The sequence below is a fragment of the Gymnoscopelus braueri genome, assembly GCF_963280865.1.
Source record: "Gymnoscopelus braueri genome assembly, contig: SCAFFOLD_121, whole genome shotgun sequence".
In the NCBI taxonomy this organism is placed as follows: Eukaryota; Metazoa; Chordata; class Actinopteri; order Myctophiformes; family Myctophidae; genus Gymnoscopelus; species Gymnoscopelus braueri.
The window spans coordinates 60,001-78,255 of NW_027660871.1; the positions used below are offsets into that span (position 1 = coordinate 60,001).

Here is an 18,255-nt window from a genome sequence, read left to right on the forward strand (position 1 = left end):
TTAGAACCTTTCAAACCTTTCAAACCTTTCAAACCTTTAGAACCTTTCAAACCTTTCAAACCTTTAGAACCTTTCAAACCTTTCAGACCTTTCAGACCTTTCAAACCTTTCAGACCTTTCAAACCTTTCAAACCTTTCGAACCTTTCAAACCTTTCGAACCTTTCGAACCTTTCAAACCTTTAGAACCTTTCAAACCTTTGGAACCTCTTAAACCTTTCAAACCTTTCAAACCTTTCAAACCTTTCAAACCTTTCAAACCTTTCAAACCTTTCAAACCTTTAGAACCTTTCAAACCTTTAGAACCTTTCAAACCTTTAGAACCTTTCAAACCTTTAGAACCTTTCAAACCTTTCAAACTTTTAGAACTTTAAACCTTTCAAACCTTTAACACTACTAACAATATCAATACCCAATACCATCAACATTCTTAGCGATCCCACACTGTTTCTTCAGGAACAGTACTTTCTAGTTATTATTATTATTGTTATTATTATTATTATTATCATCATTATCATTGTTATTGTTATTATTATGTCATGCTATTTTATTATTAATATATATTATTATTATTATTACCCTTATGACAATTATTATTATTGTTATTATTATTACCCTTATCATCATTATCATTATTATTGTTATTATTATGTCATGCTATTTTATTATTAATATATATTATTATTATTACCCTTATGACAATTATTATTATTATTATTATTATTATTATTATTATTATTATTATTATTATTAATATATATTATTATTAGTATTACCCTTATGACTATTATTATTATTATTATTATTATTATTATTATTATTATTATTATTATTATTATTATTATGTTGTCCTTTCCTTCTCTTGCGTAACGGTCGGGATCTCTGTGAGCGCAGCCTGTAGTCTATGGAGACAATATCCAACACTTCACCACGGTTAACCAGTGGTTTTCAACCTTTTCAGGCCCTGACCCCCCAAAAATGATAGTATTTGAACTGGAGACCCCCTTTTTCTTTTCTTTTTTTGCTGGGGCTGCAGGGCGCAGCGCGGCACAAAATCCAAAGGCTCCCTCTCTCTAATTCTCAACAAATGTCTGTGATTGTGGGATCGCTAAAGCGATCACACTACTGTTATCTTCACCGTTTTTGGGACAGTTTTTTGGCCCCTAACTAGTCCTTCATACTTTTAGCTACAAACTCCGTTCCAACTCTTCAACGTTCGGCCTACTCAGGACATGTCGGCTACCATTTGAATTTTTGAAATAATTTGTACTTTTAGAGATATTTCACTTTTTACTGCTAAAAAAATCCCATTCATTTCAATGGGGAAATTCATACTTTTAGCTAGAAACTCCGTTCCAACTCTATAACGTTCAGCCTACTTAGGACATATTGGCTACCATTTGAATTTTTTTAATAATTTGTACTTTTAGAGATATTTAACTTTTTACTGCTAAAAGAAATCCCATTCATTTCAATGGGGCAATCATATTTAGCTACAGTGGAGCCTAGCAACTGCTTATTAGACCCTAGCAACACCATATTAGACCATAGCAACCACCTATCATACCCTAGCAACCACCGATTAGACCCTAGCAACCACCTTTCTAACCTAGCAACCACCTGTTTTACCCTAGCAACCACCAATTAGACCCTAGCAACCACCTATTAGAACCTAGCAACCGGCTATCAGACCCTAGCAACCACAGTTTTACCCTAGAAAACTACATTTTACACTATTCAACACCGACAAACCTTTAGAACCGTAGACCTTTAAAACCTTTAGAACCTTTCAAACCTTTCGAACCTTTCGAACCTTTCAAACCTTTCAAACATTTAGAACCTTTCAAACCTTTCAGACCTTTCAAACCTTTCAAACCTTTCAGACCTTTCAAACCTTTCAAACCTTTCAAACCTTTCGAACCTTTCAAACCTTTCAAACCTTTCAAACCTTTGGAACCTCTTAAACCTTTAGAACCTTTCAAACCTTTCAAACCTTTAGAACCTTTCAAACCTTTCAAACCTTTCAAACCTTTCAAACCTTTCAAACCTTTAGAACCTTTCAAACCTTTAGAACCTTTCAAACCTTTCAAACCTTTCAAACCTTTCAAACCTTTCAAACTTTTAGAACTTTAAACCTTTCAAACCTTTAACACTACTAACAATATCAATACCCAATACCATCAACATTCTTAGCGATCCAACACTGTTTCTTCAGGAACAGTACTTTCTAGTTATAATTGTCCTACAATCTGCAGAAGGGAGACGGTTAATTCCTTGTGTCATTTGCGTTTATATGATAGTCTATTCAAAGAAGACACTTGAGCGTCCATAAGATCGCACAGCTGTCCAGTCTGGACTAATATCAAACCAAACGAGGCTGTGCGTAAATACTGCAGTTATTATAACAGCGCAGCAAGAAATAAACGATTAACGTGCATGAGAATGTGCCATTGGTAGCACAATGCAAATCCTCAAAGAAAATGCGTCTTCCTAATAGATACATTTGGATTGGATATCTCACAATATGATAATGGTAACAATATGCGGGGATTCGCTGTCCACCAAGGAACAAGAGCAAGAGGCGTGCAGAAGAGGATCTTGAATAAAAAGGCACTTTTCCTGCCGTGTGCCAGCCACGCTCTACGTCATCGTAGAAGCAGCTAAACCTACAGGGTCTGTGCGCATCTTTGGGGCGCTACATACACAATATTCCGCTCATCTCTTCAGTACAAAAGGACTCCCAACATTAGTGGGTTCAACCCATTCAAAAGGTGCCCACATATCCAAATTAACCCTATACCTTCAGCTTCAGAACGATTTGCACAGTGGGGGAAAAGTTTTGCTTAAGTAAAAGTATCAATATTTCAATGAAGAAATACTCTGTTACAATAATGTCCGGTATCAATAAAGGACTTTACTGTTCCTGTTCCACACAAAAAACAACAACAACAGGTTCTTCTAATATACAATATTTTGAGGAAAAAATAAGAAAAAGAAAATAAAAAGAGCTACAAGCTCACAATGCTCACAATGTACAATAGTACAATATTTTCCTCAGATGTAGTGGCGTAGAAATAAAAGTAGGCCTACTATGAAACAGAAAAATATCCACTACAGTGAAACAAACAAAAAAAAGAATCAAAGCACTTGGGCTTGGTCAATATGTCAGGATACATGTACTCGAAAGACAGACAGACAGACAGACAGACAGACAGACAGACAGACAGACAGACAGACAGACAGACAGACAGACAGACAGACAGACAGACAGACAGACAGACAGACAGACAGACAGACAGACAGACAGACAGACAGACAGACAGACAGACAGACTATTCACAAAGTTGTGGATGCAGTGCTGGCCTGCATGCCAGTACTGGTCCAGCGTTCTCTGTCCACGGCGGTACTGGCGCCGGAGAATCTTAAGCCTGTTGGAGGAAATCATTTGTTCATTAATATTAGTAATAATACATCAATATAGTAGCATTAATACATTTTAATAGGTAACACGTTTTTGTTGTGCACAATACGTTCTATAATAACTAGCTCCATTAAGAACCTCTCACGCCGCTATGCTCCAAGATGATAGCGGAGTGAGAGGTTCTTAATGGAGCTATATAATAACAATCGTCACCCCCCTGCTCCCTAAGCTGAGTTTAGGCCAAAGCCTCAACCTGCTCCTTGAATCCCATGCCATGCAACAGCCTTTTATTATTTATTTGTTCTTAGTATGAATAAACTCTCAAACCTCTCCTCCAACCGGCGCCACTTCATTCGCTGGGTAGGTGGTGGATCCCCGCGATCAACGTGGCCGCAAACGGTCTCCACCAGCCTCTGTTCATCCTTTAGTTTTCGGATGAACACCCAGATGGACGGCGCCTGTCTACCCGGACATTCCATCTGTGATGGAAACCTGAAATAATCATAGATTTATAAGAACTATAGGATACATGCAGGACACATGGCACATGGCCCATTTACATTTAATTCCCACGTTGCTCAGAGATATTGAAGCAAATACAACAGATTTGGAATGAGACATTTCCAAAGATAATAATAATACTAATAATAATAATAATAAATAAATCTAAGTTCTTACCCTCCACCGCGTTATTGCTGCGGTTGTCAGAGTTCCGGCCATGGACACACCAGACTGCCGGTGGGAACAGTGCCCGCTCCCCCACGTACGTGTCCTCCATATATTGGATGAAGTCACCTATCGTGGGGTAGCGGCGGAGCTGGCGGCGGGTCTCTCTGTTGGTACAAAAGGCCCTGAAGTTCTGCCTCAGGATAAGGAGAGGGAGGTAGCCGGTTGACATCGCCTTCCTGAACCAGGCTCTCAGGTGCCTGTCCCGCCTGTATGGACCTGCAAAAGTTGAGTGAAGAAATAGAAGTTACTTATACTCATTTCATAAGCACTCATAAACACTGAATGTAGTAATTTATTTTATAAAATAAAAAAAGCTTCTACCCATGAATGTATATTATTATAACAATTATAATTGTCTACACATCAGCATATTATTATGAAATTAAAATATGTATCTATTTATTTATTTATGTAACCTATACAGCACCTATACATTTTAATATTTAGTTCTTTATCCTGTGAAGAAATCACACAATTACTTTTTGTTGTGGTCTGCTAACTTAACACAGCATGCAACACTGACCTGCCAGGCCAAGGTCCTGCACCTTACGCCACATGCTCTGGCACAGGTGGAAAAAACATCCAGTGATCCGCGTCTCTGGCAGCTCCTCCCTGAAGGCATTCATCATGCCCATTTCGTAGTCCGTCAGGACTTGGGCAGGGCTCCATCTTGGACATCAAGGGGGGGATGGACAGACAGACAGACAGACAGACAGACAGGTGTTAAAATATAAAAAAGCAAGGTGCAGTGACCAGTGACATATGATACAGTGAGCGTCGAGCAGTGGTGGAAAAAGTATTACAATTATTTACGTGAAAGTACCAATACTGCAATCTAGAAATACTCTGTTACAAGTAAAAGTCCAGAATTCAAAATTTACTTGAGTAAAAGTACAAAAGTATTGGCATCAAAATGTACTTAAAGTACAAAAGTAAAAGTTCTAAACTATTTGAAAATAGAAGATCTACAAGTTCACAATGTGTTGCGTGTTGTAAACTTGTAGATCTGCTATTTTCAAATAGGTATAAATTAAATAGGGCTAAAGTGGTTAATGTATGTTTCATAATATAATCATTTAGGCTATATATCTGAAAAGTAACTACTAGTAACTAATACGTTTTCAAATAATTGTAGTGGAGTAAAAGTACAATATTTGCCTTTAAGATGTAATGGAGTATAGAAGTAAAAGTATTGGACACACACACACACACACACACACACACACACACACACACACACACACACACACACACACACACACACACACACACACACACACACACACACACACACTTACAGTTCTTCAGTGACCCGCTCGACCCTCCTCTTAACATGACGGAGGACAGAGCGGTACATATCCTCTGTCTTGCCGCTCATTAAAATCATGATGAAGGGGACGACCCTGTAGAGGCCATGTATTGTGGCAAACTGGTAGCACCGCCTCGGACATGTCTTGAACGTGGCCATGTATATCTAAAACATTCAAAATGCATTTTATTCATACTGATATAAACTAGACCTGTGTCATATTATTGCGGAAAACCCTTATTACAAATATTCAGCCCCAGCACCTTTAGCTTGATCAAGCATTGATAATCATGCATATTTAAATTAATGATCTGGCTTATTGGCTACATTTCATTTCACTGACTGACACGACGTTTTATTGAAGAGGGGTTCTCACCTGGTCACATTCACTCAGTTTCTGGACGTTCTCATCCGTCCCAAAAACCAAAAAGCCATGCTGCCTGTTGGTTTTACTGAGGAAGTCATCCCCTCCCCAGGTAACGGCCCATTCCCCCTGCACGGCGACGTCCTCTACTCTGCGGGGGATGGGAGGCATGAGCCTGGCCCGCCGTCTCTCCAGACGCGCTTTCACGGCTTCGAAGGGGGGGATGTGTTGGACCAGAGCGGTTTGGGCAACGATCTGGTCATATACCCGCTTTACGGGGATAGTTGGATCGGCTGCCACCAGGTTGAGCATCCGCTCAATTATAGCCGTGGTGGCAACCAAATCCGCCTCTCCCGCGTGGTCATGTTCACCGGGCGGCCTTAAGATGATGATGGCTGGGTCATCTGCCTGCACATCCAGCCACCGTGTGTGCATGGTCACGTTGCACCCAGGGTGGGCACAACGCCAATATATTTTTTCAGGGGTGGACTTATTCCGGAGATAACGGAACGATTCCATCACGAGGGCTTTCCCTCCTCGACTGTTGGCGACTTGAATGTAAGCCATGTTTGGTAAAAGAGAATTATCACCTGGTGGGACTTTATTTTATAGAGGTAAACTTGATTGATTACCATGTGCTTCCAATACATTACACGATTGCCTAAACCTCATTGGCTTTGGCGAATTCAATACTTTATTGGCATGTCAACGAGTGAAACCGCTTTTAACGCGCGGTTACGCGCCCACCTGTTGTCTGATGATGAGGAGCTGTCTGTGGTGCTGAACGTGGGGACCTGCTTGTACTGTATGTCTGTGAATGAGAAACTGTCTATAATGCTGACCTGCTGTCTTTAGACTGATGTGCAGGTCCATGAGCTAACTTACAAATTATTTACAATAACTGCTATTAAGATTAATTTTAGGCCATCACGATGTTGCTGACACGGGACTATACTTTCATTGGTGTGTTGCCAAGGTTAATATAGAGAGAGGAGAGAGAGAGAGAGAGAGAGAGAGAGAGAGAGAGAGAGAGAGAGAGAGAGAGACGTTCCACTGTCACAGGCCGCGCAGAGCCATGCAGAGTGTAACGGAGGGAGGGGTTCTGATCAGTCTCAGAGCTACGTGAACTGAACATAATGGTTTGAATTGATTGATTGAAGTATTTATTTAGAAATTGCAGAGAAAAGCAGTAGATTTACAGTAGATTTCAATTAATAGGCAAGAAACTAAAAAGGCTCACATTTCCTAGAGAAGCATAAATGCTTGATTAACAGGGGGCCTTTTCAGTTCATGATGACATTAAGAGACAGACTGATATACACTTTACCATACACTTTGCTTATACAACAAAAGGAAGAAAAACAGCATAAGGAATATGTACAATTGGGGGGGGGGTAATGACTTTTACAGGGGCCAGTTGTGAGTTGCGGCCTCCTGAAGGTGATCTTTGAGGGCAGATTTGAAGAAGAGAAGGGTTTTGCACTCCTTCACTAATTTTGGTAGAGCATTCCATTCATTAGGTGTGTGTGTCTGTCTGTCAGTCTGTCTGTCTGTCTGTCTGTCTGTCTATTGACGAAACTGGAATTAGGCATACTTCTTACGCCAGGAACATGTGATTGCATCTGTTGAAATGTTATTCAGTTCCAAGCAGTTACAGACAGACTATAATACCGAAAAACTCACATGCACCAATTGATTGAGTTTTAACCTAACATGTCAAGTCAATTTTATGAAAGTGTCAAATCACAACAAGTTGTCTCGAGACACTTTACATGAAGAGCAAAAAAAAAACGACAGTCCCACCCTGAGCAAGCATTTTAGCGACAGTGGCAACGAAAAACCCCCTTGGAGGAAACGTCAGGCAAACCCTAGCTCTTAGGGTGGGGGCCTTCTGCCTCGACCTTGCATGGGCCAGTCACGCCTCAAGCCAGTCACAGTCTGTCAGTATATTATAATAGGCCTAATAATAATAATAATAATAAGGGTAATAATAATAATAAGGGTAATAATAATAATAATAATAATAATAATAATAATAATAATAATAACTAGACGGGTCGCAATTCAGGGCAATTGCAGAGTGTGGTTGCGCCGACGTGAGTCGCGGGTCGCTGCCGCCGGGACTCGAGGAATACGCTGGGAGGAATACCGTCGGAGGCTGCGCCAATTACATTTTCACACAACTCCTGAGATCACTTGCGTTTCATTTTGAGAGGATTGGTCCCCCCAACCTTATGGTTTTTGCATCAAAAGGTTACATTTTGAGCATTTGTGGCGCCCCCTATGGATCAAAGTGGAAATTCTTTTGGGGATTTGTTGAGTAAACCACACTTGACATGTAATTAGTGTGGTTGCCCTAACAGGGCAACCAAACTATTGTTATAGAGAAACTGAAAAACTTCAAACCGCATCTCCTCCCACAGTTTTTATCCCCCAATGTCGTACGTCAAAATGACCGGCTTGACCGGGAATCGTGTGCTTGTATTTTGCTAAGAGATTGGTTGCATAGTTTAATTGATATTAATTTATTAGTGAATTACATTTCCCCATCCACTTTAATGGAAAATGGGAAAATGAAAAAAATAGATTTCAAGTATTTTTTTCTCAGAAACCGTAAGAGCTAGAGATACCAGATTTAAAGGGGAGGTTCATAATTTAGTCCGAAATTATTTTAAAAATAATCACACCATTTGGCCTCATGGTGGCGCTATAACAGTCCACTTTACGTTTTGGCCTATAACTCTTGAACCGTAGGTCAGAGAATAAAAATATTTTATATAATAAATAGGCCCCTCCCACAAATGTAGCGGATGGCAAATGACATCGTCATGTAACTTCTAAGATCACCTGCTTTTCATTTTGAGAGGAGTGATCCCCCAAAAACGTTTTGCGCAGTTGTGGCGCCCCCTATGGATCAAAGTGGAAATGCTTTTGGTGATTTGTTGAGTAAACCACCCTCGACATGTGATTCAAATTTGGGATCGATTGGACGATTCGTTCGTGATTTTTGGCATCTTTGGTAAAACGGGCCCCTCCCACTAACTTTGGAAGCCAATTACGGACGAACGGTAAGGACTATCAAAATGCCGTTTGGAAAAGTTTATGAAATGGGTCCATAGATCACGTGTACTGATTTTTGTGAGATTTGGAAACAATCTGTAGGAAAAGATGCAAAAAGTGTGTTTTGAAGAAAATTCAAAATGGCGGAAAATCTATCCTGACGCAAATGGGCGTGGCCTATATGGGGAGTTGCGTCATGACCCAAGGAATCTAGGGAAAAATAAATTTTGATGTTACGACCTACGGTTCAAGAGTTATAGGCCAAAACGTAAAGGGGGCTGTTATAGCACCACCATGTGGCCGATTAGTGTAATTATTTTTTCAATAATTTCGGACTAAATTATGAACCTCCCCTCCAAATCTGGTAACTCTAGCTCTTACGGTTTCTGAGAAAAAAATACTTGAATTTGAGTTTTTTCACTTTTTCATTAAAGTGGATGGGGAAATTTAATGCACTAATAAATCAGTATCAATAAAACTATGCAACCAATCTCTTAGCAAAATACAAGCACACGATTCCCGGTGAGGCCGGTCATTTTGGCATATGGCACTAAATTGGGAAAAATAAACTGTGGGAGGAGTTACGATTGTAAATAAAGTTTATCTATATTAATAATAAAGCGTGAAGATAACTATAGTCTGGTTGCCCTGTTAGGGCAACCACACTAATAACAATAAAGACAGCTGGAATTTAACTCATTTACTTAAGTACGCTTTTGAGGTATTTGTGCTTTACTTGAGTATTTCCAATACTTTTACTTCTACTCCACTACATCTCAGAGGCAAATATTGTACTTTTACTCCACTACAATTATTTGAAAACTTTAGTTACTAGTTACTTGTCAGATATATATTATGATATTATGAAACATACATTAACCACTTTAGCCCTATTCATTATTAACCCACCTCCTACATGCATGCAAGCATCATTAATCAAAAGGTGTCAGTCAGCGTTACAGCTACAAGCTCACAACAATGTGTTGCTGATCACCGCGTTGTGAGATTAAATTCGGGGCTGTCATTACTGGACTGATATTGTTTATGGGGGGGCAGCTAGGCCTTATTGCTGATAGATAGTTAGATAGATATTTAAATAGATGTATAGATAGACAGACAGACAGACAGACAGACAGACAGACAGACAGACACTCCGTTACTAGGTGGTGAGCGCACGCACTCAAGCAGCTCTCTGCCAGAAAAGCTTCCAAATGCGAAGTTTTATTTTCGCTTGATATCGGTGGTTGATAGAGAGAAAATGAGTTCATGACTGATAGATAGATAGATAGACAGACAGACAGACAGACAGACAGACAGACAGACCCAGGCCGTCCATGGGAGCGCACTCACACCAATGCGCTAAATTATAATATAATAATATTAATAATAATAATAATAATAATAGCATCAATTTGTTTATTGCACTGCACAGCATTTACGCACAGCCTCGTTTGGTTTGAGACACACTGTGCACTGTCCAGTCTGGTCTAATATCAAACCAAACCAGGCTGTCGGTGGAGCTGTGCGCAATCTCATCTCATGGACGCCTCTTGAAGACTTCATTTATGGGCATATGAAGTGGACTAATATAGTAAGTGGACAGATTAAGGTGAAAGTTTAATTTCATCATACTTCTGGTGGTGACAGAGACATTAGAATCACAGACAGTTGTTGTGAAGGTGAGAAAAATCCTTCTGAATGTGGCAATTTGGAGAGCTCCAAGTTCCGCACAGATGCTTAATTTATTTTTCCTAGTTCCTTAAATGCTACAGTTTCTTCGAAAATATGTAATCTCCTAGTTCAAAAAGGCGTGGCGCTGTGATGCATCCAAGTTCATGTTCATGTTACCAAGCCATATTGTAGTACAGTCAATAGTAGGCTAATAGGCTGCTTATTAAATCTACAATGAAATGACAACGGATCTCCCTCCCATGCGCGTGTTGTTCTGCAATGATTTTTCATTCATTGGAGGCAGCAAATAAGCAACACATTTAACATATTAAGCTCAGATGATTCTAACCAGGAGGAAAGAGACGGGAGGGCAGGAGAGAGGAGAGGGAGAGAAACGGTATAATGCTTTTTCTTTTCTTTTTGTTGCGTGTCAACTTGCACAGCGCGCCCCATCCCGCACCGCGATAATGGACTCTGAAATCTTGGCTCATGTGTAGCCTATCATAATTATTCACAAAAGTAACATATGTATATATACACTTAGGATTTAGAGAGAACCCTGAACTATTGCGCTTGAGATTTGGGTACATTCTGGGTTAAAACTGAATCTCTCCATTGTCTCCAAACTAAAGGCCCAGAATTAATTGGAGACGACAAAAAGAAAGCAGTGCTGCTCACAAAAATGACATATGCCTATGGTTGAGGCAGGTGTAAACTTTAATTTTATTTAATAAAGGAGGATTAATGAAGCATTAATACACACAGGTGCTTTGATGTTGGGCTAATTTGACAATAGATCAGATGCAAGTGTCTCATTAATGCGCATGAGATGGTTTACCAAGTATGCCTACATTAATTCACATTCATTGTGATTATATATTCGGAATAGTGGTGTGTATAAATAGCAATGCGTCACTATCGCCATTCCGCCACATCGCTATTTAGAAGACTTCCATTCTTCTGAATGGAGGTGTTTCCCATTTGTTTTAAAGACATCGCTATTCCGACAGTGACGCATTGCTATTTATACACACCACTATTCCGAATATATAATCACATGTGTTATCAGTCAGCCTACAATAATAAAAACACACTAATTAATCACTGAGCACCATCATCATTACACAATACATACAATATACTAGCAAGCCCAACTTCCTACCTCCTAGGTAGGAGCCAACTGTGTACCCAACAGATAGGAGCATGGGCTGACCAGGGTCTGGTCTGGCAAACTGGCACTCTACAATACAGAAAACAATATTATTTACACATCACAAAATGGTATATAGGTGTAGTCATAAACCACCATGCTGGGTGAATGCAATACACTCTATTATGTACATGAGCTTCTGGGTTGCTATCAAACCTAGTGAATATAAACATAAGTTAACTCCTACCTCAGACTCTTTCTAAAGTGCATACAGTATATGTGGTTCCCACCAGTCCTGCTGCACAGCACCACCAGAAACTCTGGAAGTGCAGTAACAGTAATAAGTACATATAAAACAACTCCTGAAACAAACAAATAAAAATAAATAAATACAAAAAACTAGCCATTTGTATTGTTGACCTATTTCTACCATATAGAGCAGGTTTCGTTCAATTTCGACCCCTCTGTCACATGGTACTAATGTTTGTGTCCAGAATCACTGCGCCGCGGCAGCCTACTCACGCAGACAGAGTAGGCTCTATATGGTAGAAATAGGTCAACAGTACAAATGACGCTAGTTTTTTAAATTAATTTATTTTTAATGAGCGGCCCCCACCATATCTACTAATCTACCGGAACTACTTCATATTTATCAGACACGGACCATAGCTCTGACCACGGGACTCGGGCAATCAATTAATACCTTTGCAACCACTACATTAATGGTAAGTATTTCCTACAGAAAATACTCAAAAAATCTGAACTAACCCTTTAATAGCACTCCCATTACCTAAACACTAGTTGCAGTTTTGGTGGTTGTGGGCTAACCTGATTGCACAATCTCCCCTGGCCAATACAAGGAGAGATTCCGTCTTCAAGAGCAGTAGAAATTTGCTCTCGGGTAGGTAGGTAGGGACAGCTTTGAAGATCAAGAAGTATGCAAATCTGGTTATGTTGGGCAGTCAGTGTAACTTGTCGCCGATACGGCTACTGTACAAGTTTATCCACTGATGGTGTGCAGATCAGTATTACGGATATTATAATTGACTTTTGTCTGAATGAGTCGGCGAATAATCGCTGACTCATTCAGATATCATAGCAACACCAGATGTTGCCTATGAAGAAAATAACTATTTAGCTGACTTTGTGAATGCTTTATGTATTGTTTAACATTTGAATATATAGTCCACAGAATATATGACCCCCACAGAGGCCACAGAGGCTCCCCAGGCCTTCTCCAATGAGGAGAGGGACAACCTCCCTGTGTTCACCATGGACTACCACCGCGTCCAGGTTCCCTTTGAGATCACGCTGTGGATCCTGCTGACGTCCTTTGCTAAAATTGGTATGTATACAGACGGTGGGTGGGAAAAAGTACTCAAATGTTTTACTTAAAGGTAGGTTAAAAAGGTTAAAGTACTATATTCTGATAGTAATCATTGCTACAGAGCGTTTGTTAAGTCACAGGGGTCTCTCCTGCTCTTAAGTAAACAGACTGAATGTAAAAAGTATTAAATTCAGTGAAGTCAGATAACACAATTTCAAGACTTTTACAGGTTTTTAGTAATGAATATAGGTTAGGGTTCAGGATGAGAGTAAGAGCAGTAAGAGCCCTGAGTTTTTTTCTTAAATTAACATGGCTGGTCCTCTACTCTACTCTACTCTACTCTACTCTACTCTACTCTACTCTACTCTACTCTACTCTACTCTACTCTACTCTACTCTACTCTACTCTACTCTACTCTACTCTACTCTACTCTACTCCACTCCACTCCACTCCACTCCACTCCACTCTACTCTACTCTACTCTACTCTACTCTACTCTACTCTACTCTACTCTACTCTCTCCTCTCCTCAACCCGCCCCCCCGCAAAATAGGTTTCAACGTCTACCATAAGATCACCATCTGGATCCCAGAGACGTGTCTGCTCATCTCCATCGGCCTGATCGTGGGGGGCATCATGCGCGCGATCAAGGAGAAATCCCCCGACATGCTGGACTCCAACATCTTCTTCCTCTACATGCTGCCGCTCATCGCGCTGGAGAACGGCTACTTCATGCCCACACGGGCCTTCTTCGAGAACGTGGGCACGGTGGTGTGGTTCGCCGTGGTGGGCACCCTGTGGAACAGCATCGGCATCGGCCTGTCCCTCTACGCCATCTGCCAGATCGAGGTGTTCGGCGTCCAGGACATCAGCCTGCAGGTACCGGTTTGATGATGATGTGTAAAGTGTTCACTCCCTGCTCTGTGATTTATTTATAGTGGTCAGTGGTGTAAAGCAACTAAGTACATTTACACAAGTACTGTACTTAAGTACAATTTTGAGGTATTTTCTTTTACTTTACTGGAGTATTTCCAATTGTCTGTACTTTTACTTCTACTCCACTACATCTCAGAGGCTATCTCAGAGTACTTTTACTCCACTACAATTATTTGAAAACATTAGTTACTAGTTACTTTGTATACTTTGATTGTTATTACAAAACACACATTACTCACTTCAGCCCTATACATTTTGGCCATTTGAAAATAGCTGATCTACAAGCTCACAATGCGTCGCGATGCGACGCATTGTGAGCTTGTAGATCTGCTATTTCAAAAGATTTTTTATACATTTTATACATTTGAAAACGTTTTTGACACCAATACTTTTGTACCTTTACTCAAGTAAATTTGGATTAACAGACTTTTACTTGTAACAGAGTCTTTCTACATTGCAGTATTAATACTTTTACTTAAGTGAAAACATTGAGTACTTTTTCCACCACTGGTCGTGGCCCAAGGTTTTGCCAAAACACCCTATTGATTGAACAGGAAATAGTGCATGACTTTTTCTCCCATCATGGGACAGGGACAGGGGTAGGTAGGTAGGACTGGTCGGTGTCGAACCAGTCTACTTTCTCTAGTAGTGTTTACAGGGCTCTATTCAGGGTGAAATTTGAACAAACCACTAATTACGAATTTCGGACTAGGCAAGAGGCGTTTCCCCGCAAAATTCGGTATTCTGTGGCACCCCTCTCACCCGCCAAACACCTGAGCTACCCCTTACATTATGCATAGGTGTGGTTTGGGCGTTACAATGATAAAACCAATCACCGTGCCAGAAGCCATTGCCTTTAAGAGAAGACTGCGCTAGCCGTCATCCCCGATCCAATATATGCTCTAGCCTATCTCCCTGTCTGCAGTCTCTGCACTGTTGCCTGGTCTGATTATTATAAGCCGCATTGGGCTTGTTTTCCTTCTTTTTTTAAATTTTATCCAAATACATTTTTATGTTAATTTGTAGCCTATTGTGTTCACAATAAGCTTGTCATATTAGTCAGATCCGGAATAGTATATGAAAGCCATTTAAAATATTTATACTATTGGTACACACCGGCTGCTCCCAAATAATTAATTACATCATGTTGCGACAACGCTCCTACGTGGTACACAGACAAACAGTAGCACATGGGTATAATAAATTGGACAGTTTTAGGAAAGGTCTATAGCCTATGTACTCACGTTGGCTGTATTGTTCTATTTCCACCATTCTAATGGATTCCAGGGGTGTGTAAACATCTCTGTAGTAGCTCCATAGTTTCCTCTGAAGTGACGCAGTTAAAGTTAACTTACATCCATATTGTCCCCGTTATCTTTCATCATCCACCTTTGTTCAGTAATCCCGAACAGAGCTAAACTTTAAGTTTACATAAATCAAAGCCTCTCAAACCCAGACACATTGCTGCAATGCGTATGTGCGTCGCCTACCTACCCAAAATAACAGACATACAAGCTATCAACGGCGCTGCGTCATGTCTGTCGACAGCTTACAGATCTGTTATTTTGGACAGCATACAATGAGGCGCGCGCGCCACGGAGAAGCCAAACCAAAAACATTACATTACGTGGTCAACAACATACTAGACATGTAACTTGCTTGGAGCTTTTAATGCAGTGGTTCTCAACCTGTGGGACGAGACCACAATGGAGCACCCAACGCCTGGCGAGCTTGTAGATCTGCTATTTTCACAATATTTATCTGTGGAACCGAGTCAAATAAAATGGGGGGGTCCCCAGTTCAAATATGGTTATTTTGGGGGGTCATGAACGTAGCGTTTACGCGGGGAATATAATAATAATATATGCTAATATATATAATATAGGCTATAATATAATATTCACCCGCAGCATGGGTTTAACGAGACAGCAGCCAAAATGAAAATCACACTAGATGATCCTATCATCTTATAAAAAATGTAAGTGCTTAAGATTTTAGCCCAAACCCAACGGGACCCGACCCGGCCCGTCGGCACCGGCTGAGCCGGGTCTACGTTTTTTTTACATCCAAATAAATTCACATATTAATTAATTTGTAGCGTAGGCTATTGTGTTCACAATAAGCAACTTGTCATATTAGTCAGATCCCCAAGAGTATATGAAAGCCATTTAAAATAGTTATATATTCTTACACAGCTGATGCCAAATAATTAATCAACAGGGCAGCGCAACGCAAAAGTTAAATCAAGTCATGACGCAGCAGCAGATCGAGCACCCTTTAAAGTTTAAACCATAACATGACATCTTCAGACTATTGAGCTTTCTTCATGTCTTTTTCACCTCAAAGTAAATGTTGGATTATTTCTTCAAATGAGAGCACAGCGGGCAGTAGCCTAGAAGGTAACATTGGATGTGATTTCTCCATCACAAAAATGATTACGGTTATTCTATGAAACATATTTCATAGAATAACCATAATCATTTTAAAAATGGTTATGGGGCAGTGTATATATTTATATAGCCCTATTTGCTCCAAGCTGTTTTTTAAATAAAATATAGACTGCTGGAAGAATTAACGAATTACCAAGATTTAATGAGAAATAAGGCTTCTTTAGAAAAATGACTGACGGGCTGGGCTGGGCCTAATTTGTCAATTATTAGTCGAGCCGGGCTGAAATATTTAGGGGATATGAAAGCTCTAGTTAGTAGTTTGAAGTGCTCATGTGGCTAGTTGCTTCTTTTTGTTTTCATAGACCTGCGGTTGCTTATTTCTCGCCAAGGCTGGCAACACGGCTCATGGTCCAACGCACAAAGCCATTGTAGTGTCTGTGTGCACTTGGCAGGTGATTTTAGAAACCGGCGGGTGGTATTAGATTCCACTCATCATCATCATCGGCGATCACTCGAAACGAGTATGATTGTCCTCCTGTAGGTGGGTCTGGTCATCTGTGGGTCCTCAGGTGGCTGTAGAGGCCAATCCGGGATCCACAGTCTCTATTGCAGTGGGGGCATATGTAAGTGGTGGTGGTGGTGGTGGTGGTGGTGGCGGTGTGAGGAGCTGTTTTGGTGGTGGATCTCTCCTTTCTTTGTTGCCTCTTTGTTTCCGCGGCACAGTGGAGGTCCTTTTCCAGGTGTGCCGTGCCTTCATGGACCATCCTGCTCCACAAGTCTCTCTGGGGGACAGCCTCCTCCCAGTTGGTGAGGTTGAAGCGGCATTTCCTCAGGTGGGTTTTGATGTTGTCTTTATACCGCTTCTTCTGACCCCCTTGGGTACGTTGTCCTTCCTTCAGTTGTCCATACAACATTTGTTTCGGAAGGCGACTGTTTGGCATGCGTATGACATGGCCGGTCCATCGCAGCTGGTGCCGAATGATGGTTGTGGTGATGCTGAGGATGTTAGCTTCCTTCAGAACACTGACGTTGGTTCGCCTATCTTCCCAGTTGATCCTGAGGATCTTGCGGAGACATCGCTGATGGTACTGCTCCAGAGCCTTCAGATGTCTGCTGTAGGTGGTCCAGCTGTCAGCCCCATAGACCAGAGTGGGCAGAACTACAGCTTGGTAGACAAGGAGTTTGGTCTTGGTCTGGATGTCACGATTCTCAAAAACTCTTTTCCTCAGCCTAGCAAAAGCTGCGCTGGCACACCCTATGCGGTGGTGAATCTCGGTATCAATGACAGCTCTCGTGGAAAGAAGACTGCCATGGTAGGCGAATTGATCCACATTTTCCAGGATGTTATCTCCCACACAAATTGTGGGGGGTTGGGAGGGTGTGTCAGGAGCTGGTTGGTATAGGGCCTGAGTTTTCTTGATGTTAATGTCAAGTCCCAGGAGTCGGTAAGCTCTGGCAAAAGCATCCAAGATGTTCTGGAGGTCCAGCTCAGAATGAGCAACTAGAGCATTGTCATCTGCGTACTGGAGCTCTGTAATGGAAGATGTAAGCACCTTACTTTTTGCCCTGAACCTGTTCAGGTTGAAGAGCCCGCCGTCTGTCCTGTAGATGAACTTGACTCCCTCAGGTAGGTTTTGGCTGGTGAGGTGAAAGATGACTGAGATGAAGATGGCGAACAGGGTTGGTGCAATGATGCATCCCTGCTTGACACCAGTGACAACTTTGAAGGGAGCCGTTTCAGAGCCGCCATTGCCAACTACAGTTGCGGTCATATCGTCATGCAACAGACGCAAGATCTTCAGGTACTTGTCCGGGCATCCTATCCTGGAGAGGGCACCCCAGAGGGCAGTTCTGTTCACAGAGTCAAAGGCCTTTGTGAGGTCGATGAACGCCATGTATAGT

The 18,255-nt window shown here is 41.1% G+C and overlaps 1 protein-coding gene across 1 annotated transcript in view; it reads left to right on the plus strand.

Moving 5' to 3' along the window:
- LOC308081121 (sodium/hydrogen exchanger 2-like) overlaps positions 1-18,255 on the plus strand; it is a gene marked incomplete at its 3' end in the record, with an annotated part of 80,155 nt that overhangs the window by 2,970 nt on the left and 58,930 nt on the right. Inside the window, exons 2-3 of the mRNA XM_080457515.1 lie at positions 12,888-13,047; positions 13,581-13,906. Coding sequence (XP_080313641.1) covers positions 12,900-13,047; positions 13,581-13,906 — 474 coding nt within the window. The 5' untranslated portion in view covers positions 12,888-12,899. The remainder of the gene's footprint in view (positions 1-12,887; positions 13,048-13,580; positions 13,907-18,255) is intronic.